Genomic DNA, 8,153 nt, shown 5'->3' with positions numbered 1-8,153 from the left:
TTCCGCGCGGAGTAAACTTCCGCCTAAAAAAAGTAAATATAATATATAATATATATATATAATATATTAATAATATATAGAGAGAGAGAAGAGCAGAGAAAAGAAAGAGAGAGATGAGAAAGGATGAGAGCTAGAGAAGAAGAAGCAGAAGAAGAAGAAGAAGAAAGAAGAAGAAGAAGAAGAAGAGACAAGGAAGAGAAGAGGAAAGAGACAGAGAAAGAGATAGAGAGAGAGAGAGAGAGAGAGCGAAGAGAGAGAGAGGATGAGAGAGAGAAAGAGAGAGAAGAGAGAGAGAGAGAGAGAGAGAGAGAGAGAAGATAGCGTCGCCACAATGAGCTAGCTAGGCTTGTATTGATCAGGATATTATAATACTATTTCCCTGATTTCACGAAGCAATTCAGTCAAACTAGTGCATGTTCATTTTGTCACCGAGGAACGTCGGCGGAAAACACACTGAAGATCCTCATCTTTCCGTTTAGAGTTGAAGTAGGGCATCTGCTTCAATTAAGCTAGGCCTTCCGACTCAAGTAGGCATCTAGCGTAACTTCTATAAGGTAAGCAAAAGCGAGAGTCGCCGAACTCTCTAAACGCATTACGTCGTTATCGCGCGTAACGCGTAGCAGAATTAGGGATATTATACACTTGATCGTTTTGAAGGTTTGCAGTCCCAGAACAAGCACTATCGACGTTTTCATCTAAGCTACTTGATTACATTCATTGCTGTATGTAATGTATTGCTTGGATTATTGAATGATGTTGAATTGATTGATAGTTGAACAGGAGTAGATAATAGGAACCTATACTCCGCTATATACCGCTATATCCCCTATATCCCACTAGGGTCTATTATACGCCTATATAGACGCCTATTATCTACTCTGATGTTGAGTAATTGGCTTGGATGTATTGTATTAACCGTAAACACGTTGGATATTCCACCGCAACTAATGCGCAATAAATCACAGTAACTCCCGCCACGCACCATAATAATTATATTATCGATATGTCATTCACTGCAAGCAGGTGATTTTAGCGCAATCAGGCACTTGAAGCGTCAATAAAATATAATGCTAAATAAATACGAAATCGAAAAAACAAAAAAAAAAAAAAAAAAAAAAAAAAAAATAAAAAAAAAAAAAAAAAACAAAAAAAAAAGAAAGAACCATATTTACCTAGCCAATTCTTATGTTCTATACTCTTTTTCACCTATTAATTGCCGACAGTTTAACTGTAAATTCCGTCCAAAATCCTATATTTCAACACATGCTTACCGGCTCCGCGCTGGCTAACCGCGCTGCACTGTGACGACTTACACTTTTATATATATAATATATATATAGTATTATATTATATATCTATATTATAAAAAAAAAAAAAAAAAATAAGTGGTATAGTGTGCACAGTTGCAGCCGCGTTACAATGGCGCCGGTAGGCGTGTGTTGACATATATTATTCATATGGATTAAGATTAACGTACATGGCAATGCAGGGAATTGTCATTTACAATACATAAATATAGAAAATATAATAATTTTCTGCACCCAGACACAAAAGACTATTAAAATGTCACAAATAATAAACACAAACCAAAAAATTGGCATTCACACAACCACAATATCAAGGCCTTAAGGGACAAATGTACAGCAATACTATACGCGTTATGTAAGTATAACTCGTTCCAAAAAACACCAAAAAACAACAACCGCGAACACGTTTTTCTACTGACTTCCATTAATTTAATTGAAGATGCGTTTCGGTGGAAAATTCGTCGCATATGCGTATACTGAAAGAGCAATTATGAATGCAAGTATACATTTTAAACGCATATTTTCATATTATATTAATTTTATATAACGTCATATTTTATTAGTTAAAGATATAGTACCGTAACTTGATATTTTAAGGGAAAGGGGCTAAGAAATATAATTCTCCAGGGGAGAGGACCAATGAGTGTTAGACTCTGAGCTGGAACTAGGCAAAAAAGTGTCTGTGGACGCAGGGGAAGTGATTGCAAGGACATGCACATTTCAGACACCGAGTGTGAACGTCAAACTACAATAGCGCTACATATCCACAAACGCGCATATTAGATCTCTCTTATAGATATTCGAGAATAGATTTCTATTATTAACTCTTGAACATATCATACAAAGGTATCATCAGTTGGTTTCGACTCAACGAACACACGAGTTCTCATCTCCAGTTTGTGAACAACGTTCTAGTTACGCCAGAATCCCCCATATTTGGATGTTCGTAAGGCATTTGTAAAGTTGTACCACCTTTACAATACTCCAAATTAATAAGATCAAGAGCATATAAAGAAGGTATAAAGAAGGTTCTTTATACGCTCTTGATAAGATGGATCACCTAGCTCAAATTCTATGGGTATTCAACACGTCAAGCCTGATTAGAAAGCGCCGAAATGAAATTTTTTTGAGCATGCAGTAGAATACGCAGCAATTGGCAATTTTTTCCTCTTTGCCGAGCCTTTTACAAATGTTCCAATCGGAAATTTTAAGTCGTAGAGAGCCAGAAAGAACACAATTAAGGAAGCTATTGTTTAAATATGAGATCAATCGTACAGAAGGAGCCACAACTTTGCTGTTGTTTGATGGTTTATTTGATTTTCGCCTATCATATCTAAACGAACACCACCATGATGGTATCGAAACAAGTAATGAAATAGGAAAACCTCAGTAGATGATATATATCAATACACCGTGATTAATTAAATATCAATACACCGTGATTAATTACATATCAATACACCGTGATTAATTAAATATCAACTATGATTACAAGATATTGAAACGAATGTTATCGTTTGCCAAACACATTTTGTACTTTTCGAACTATAGTAGGCAGAGTAGTAATGCTACTGTATCTTTTTCCTGAAACATAAAAAACATCACATTAGGTAGCTGTCTCCTCGGAGCCGGAGGCAATGTAGACTTGATGATTGCAACAGTCGTGCCGACGAAGCAGTTGCTATGTCATGAATACTGAATCTTCTCTTAGAGTCTCTTAATAAAAAAGCAGTTTTATTCGAAACAACGAATTAAACCTTTTTTTCAACCGGCAACATTACGAGTATGCAGCCATGTTCTTTTATGTATGCATGCACAGTTGTCGGTGTTTATACACGATACTCTTCCGAAATTAAATTAATTATATTTACAAAAAAGATTCGCGTATTAATATATGACGAGATGCAGATCTACATGTTAATGAGCCGCTAAAACAGAGAGGAATGCAGCTTTTAGGAGTTAAACGTTACCCATCTGTTATAAATCATTCAATAATACGATAACACAATCGATTTTCCTTATTATAGTTGCTTTAGACGTTTTAACCCTAACCCTAACTATCTATGTGACCATCTACTGATTTCAATTATGTGCTTATCTGTTATATATAGGTTCGAATGTTCAACACAGCCTTGTGACGTTTATGCTTTCGACATTCGTCATAATGCTTTGCTCATATCAAACAATGATTATTGTCGATAAATCATGCATAAACATAGACAAACTGAACGGTATTTATTTACTAGGTGATACTTCGCATTTATTAGATACTTTTCTTACGCCAACTGTACGCGTTAGCGTAGAATTGCGTACCGTAACCGTACTACTGCAAAAGCATTCAGTTTGCAGTAGGCGCCACTGCCGAAGATCGAAAACTTATCGCGACAATTTTTTTTCGATTTAGCGCTTTTAGTTGGTTTTAGTCCTTAATTAGTCTTTCGTGTTAGCGAGCGAGCGGCGCTGAGGCATGATTGCCTTGCTTCACCTCGAAGGGCCATCAGCGCCGGATGTGACACGGATGTGCAGTGAATATTAAACACCCGCAAAAATCACACCCGTCATCGGTGTCGTGTAAATAATAGACGCAAAGGAAATTACACATTGAACGAACCGCAAACGCACAACGCCCGCACATACATGCGCACACACACACATACACACGCACATACACGCGCGCGCGCACATACACCCGCACATACACACGCGCGCGCGCACATACACGCGCCGTACACACAACATACATCACGGACCTTTTGGTTTACACATGTATACACGACGCGGGCGCACATAAACAGCTGACATACGCAGCGCGAGCGCTACACACACAACACACCGCACAGTACACGCGCGCCACACTACAACGCACACACACGCCGCGCAATCACGCAATACAGCTCCGACATGACAGCGCCAACAAGTACACCCCGCAACATACACGCCGATCCCGCGCTAACGCCACACACACATACACCCGCCAATACATCGCGCGCACACGACAACATACATCCCGCTCGCACATTACACGCGCACACAGCGGCACGTACACTCGACGACACATACACCGCGCCACAACACACCACAGCACTACACCCGCAACATACAGCGCGCACACGACACCACATACACCCGCACATACACGGACGGCGCCACACACACCACATACACCCGCACATACACGCGCGCCACCGAACACACACTACACGTCGACGTCATAACACGGGCGCACACAACAGCACTGGGCATACAGCCCGCACATACATCGCGCACACACACACCGTGTACATGACACACGCCTCGCACATGACACGCGCACACACAACTCATTCTCATCTACCCGCACATACACGCGTACCACACCACACAATACACCCGACATCACACGCGCAAGCGCAATACACCGCAGCATCACGCCAACCGGACACTCACGACTATACACATCGCACATACACGCCGCGCACACAGCACATACACCCGCACATACACGGCGCGCACGAGACAATCACACCCCACATACACGCCGCCACAGCACACATAACAGCGCACATAACCGCGCAGGCGCCCACACATACACTCCGCACATACACGCGCGCGCGTACACATACAACCCGCAGATACGACGCCGCAGCACTACAGCAGCATACAGTAAAGTAAAAGTAAGTAAATAAGTAAGTACAGTCAGTAAGTAAGTAGTAGTAAGTATAAGTAAGTAAGTGTAAGTAGTAAGTAAGGTAAGTAAGTAAGTAAAAGTAAGTAAGTCAAGTAAGTAAGTAAGTAAGTAAGTAAGTAAGTAGTAAGTAAGTAAGTAAGTAAGGTAAAGTAAAGTAAGTAAGTAAGTAAGTAAAGTAAGTAAGCTAAGTAAGGTAAGTAAGTAAGTAATTAAGTAAGTAAGTAAGTAAGTAGTAAGGTAAGTAAGTAAGTAAGTAGTAAGTAAGTAAGTAGTAATGTAAGTAAGTAAAGTAAAGTAAGGTAAAGTGAAGTAAGTAAGTAAGTAAGGTAAGTAAGTAAGTAAGTAAGTTAAGTAAGTAAGTACGTAAGTAAGTAAGTAAGTAAGTACAGTAAGTAAGTAAGGTAAGTAAGTAAGTGAAGCTAAAGCTAAGTAAGAAGTGAAGTATAAGTAAAGTAAGTAAGTTAAGTAAGTAAGTAATAAGTAAGTAAGTAACGTGAAGTAAGTAAGTAAAGCTAAGTAAGGTAAGTAAGTTAAGCTAAGTAAGGTAAGTAATAAGTAAGTAAGGTAAGCTAAGGTAAGTAAGTAAGTAAAGTAAGTAATAAGTAATAGTAAGTAAGTATAAGTAAGTAAGTTAAGATAAGTAAGTAGTACATAAGTAAGTAAGTAAGTAAGCTAAGTAGGTAAGTAATAAGTAATAAGTAAGTAAGTAAGTAGTAAGTAAGTAAGTAAGTAAAGTAAGTAAGTAAGTAATAAGTAATAAGTAAGTAAAAGTAAGTAAGTAAGTAATAAGTCAAGTAAAGTAAGTGAAGTAAGTAAGTAAGTAAGTAAGTAAGTATAGTAAGTAAGTAGAGTAAGTAAGTAAGTAAGTAAGTAAGTAGTAAGTAAGTAAGTCAGTAATATAGGTATAAGCTAGGTAAGTAAGTAGGTAAGTAAAGTAAGTAAGTAAGTAAGTACAGTAAGATAAGTATATGAAGTAAGTATAGTAAGTAAGTAAGTAAGTAAGTAAAAACTTTATTTAACGACGGTAAAACATGTTAGGTATAGACACAATAAATTGGCGCGGACCTATCTTCCACATGGCCGTCTCACAGCAACAGAACGGTTAAATATTAAATAAATACACAATAAGAGTTGAAATACTTTGACTAAAATTGTACGGGGTAAGTAGAGTACGATGGGCCCTATTGATAGGGCAAGATTTTCTTTAGACGGACTTTAAAAGAAGAAATGGTGCGGGCATCTCGAACGTCAGGAGGTAAATTATTTCATTCAGATGCCGCCGCACACCGAAACGATTTTCGTAGCATTTCAGTGCGTGCACGGGGCGGATACAAACGCGCTTCATCTGCACACACACTACGCGTCCGTCTGGAGCTCACTTCATGAAAAGTAAAAAAAACCGTCAAGATAGGCAGGCGCCTGCTTACGTAAAATTTTGTAAGTTAAAGGAGATCGATGGTAATAAAAACGTTAAGGTTAAAAATATTATCCATTGCGGAAATGAAACTTGCTTACTATATATCCCGTTTGTATCGCAATGGGTGGTCCAAAAGATAATAGAATTTATAGATTATCTTTTGGACCACCTATTGCGAAACAAACGGGATATATAGTAAGCAAATAAAAACGTTGGTGAACAGTCATAAAACCTAGCTGCGAAAAGATTTCTTCAGTGCGGGCGTTTGAAGGTCTACGAATGTTAAGAATCAACCGCGCAAAACGTTTCTGCAGGTTAAAAACTTTGTCAATATAACTCTTCGCGGCATTTCCCCACACAACATTACCATCATCAATAAAAGCCAAAACAAAGCCAAAGTAAAACTTCAGGCAGGAATCATGGTCGAGAAATTTCCTGATCCGCCAAAACAGTGCCAGCTTTTTTGAGATCTTGGCACACACGTTCATTATGTGTTCTTCAAACGTGAGATTATCATCAACATGGATACCTAAAAATTTTCTCACTCGACATGGTGGGAAGAACAGATGCATCATAGACAGTATGGAGTACCGCGGATGGGAGCGTAGAACGCTTCTGTCTAGAAGTGACCAGCATGGAATTGGTCTTCGATGGATTAATGACCATTTTGTTTTTAGAACACCACTCATGAACTTCCTCCATATTGTTATTTAGACGCTGTTCCAGGTTAGGTAAAGATTTGTCCGTAACAACAAAGGTGGAGTCGTCAGCATACATATGAATACTGGCATTGTTAATGTGCAGGGGCATGTCATTTATAAACATAATAAAAAAGAGGGGCCCCAAAATAGAACCTTGCGGGACACCAACGGATATGGGCACTTCAGCTGATAATAACCCATTAAAAAAATACTTTGGAGTATCTGTTAGATAAAAAAAACTCTCGAAAAATTTCATTGCTGCATCATTACATCTATAAATTTTCAACTTTTTAAGTAAGAGAGAGTGATCAACGAGATCAAAGGCTTTACGAAAATCAAGTAGGAGAACTCTAGATAAAATATGTTCAGCTGAGTCGAAGCATTTGCAAAAAATGTCAATGAGGTTGATGAGAGCAGACTCACAGAAGAAGCCTTTCCTAAAGCCAGGAGCCCGTTGTCAGAAACATCGTAAAGTTAATGCTAATGTTGATGCTACGATAACACTTACGACTAATGTTAATGCTACGAGAGTAGCGTTGACAGAAACACATCGTAGCTACGAGCAAACTCACGATAACAGGAACTTCATAAGTTCATGTCACAAGGCTGCTGACTGGATGAGAATTGATCACAAAATTCAAATTCATAAACATTTATTGTACATCACAGTAATTTATGCATAGTATGATGGCTAACCACATATAAATAATATTTGATAAAAAACGACGTGGTCATGAATTTATTCTGCACAACAAGACAAATTCTCACATTGTTAACGCGAGAATCGAGAATCGTGGCAAGCGTGCAAGCATTTCAAACAAGAGAACAAATGCCATACGCCATTTGTAAATGTATTGTTTTGGTTTACGATCGGTAGATAATTAATGTTTTTGACGTGTTTTTCAAGAAAAACACATGATATTACTCATTAATATAAAATATTATATCACTATAATTGTAATTCTTAGTCTAAATGTGTTATTTTCATCTTAATATTTTAAAGTTATGAGAGGGTCTGGGCTCTCGTAATGTTATGAGGACTATGAGGATATTTGCGAGGA

General features: G+C 38.2%; 1 protein-coding gene across 1 annotated transcript in view; it reads right to left on the bottom strand.

Moving 5' to 3' along the window:
* LOC106805782 (alpha-1A adrenergic receptor-like) overlaps positions 1-8,153 on the bottom strand; it is a 39,449-nt gene that overhangs the window by 7,493 nt on the left and 23,803 nt on the right. The window contains exon 2 of the mRNA XM_014807506.1: positions 453-462. Coding sequence (XP_014662992.1) covers positions 453-462 — 10 coding nt within the window. The remainder of the gene's footprint in view (positions 1-452; positions 463-8,153) is intronic.

This window comes from Priapulus caudatus, unplaced genomic scaffold, assembly GCF_000485595.1.
Source record: "Priapulus caudatus unplaced genomic scaffold, Priapulus_caudatus-5.0.1 Scaffold127, whole genome shotgun sequence".
NCBI classification, from domain to species: Eukaryota; Metazoa; Priapulida; class Priapulimorpha; order Priapulimorphida; family Priapulidae; genus Priapulus; species Priapulus caudatus.
Note: the sequence above shows the minus strand (reverse complement) of the source record. Positions and strands in the feature narration are given on the sequence as shown.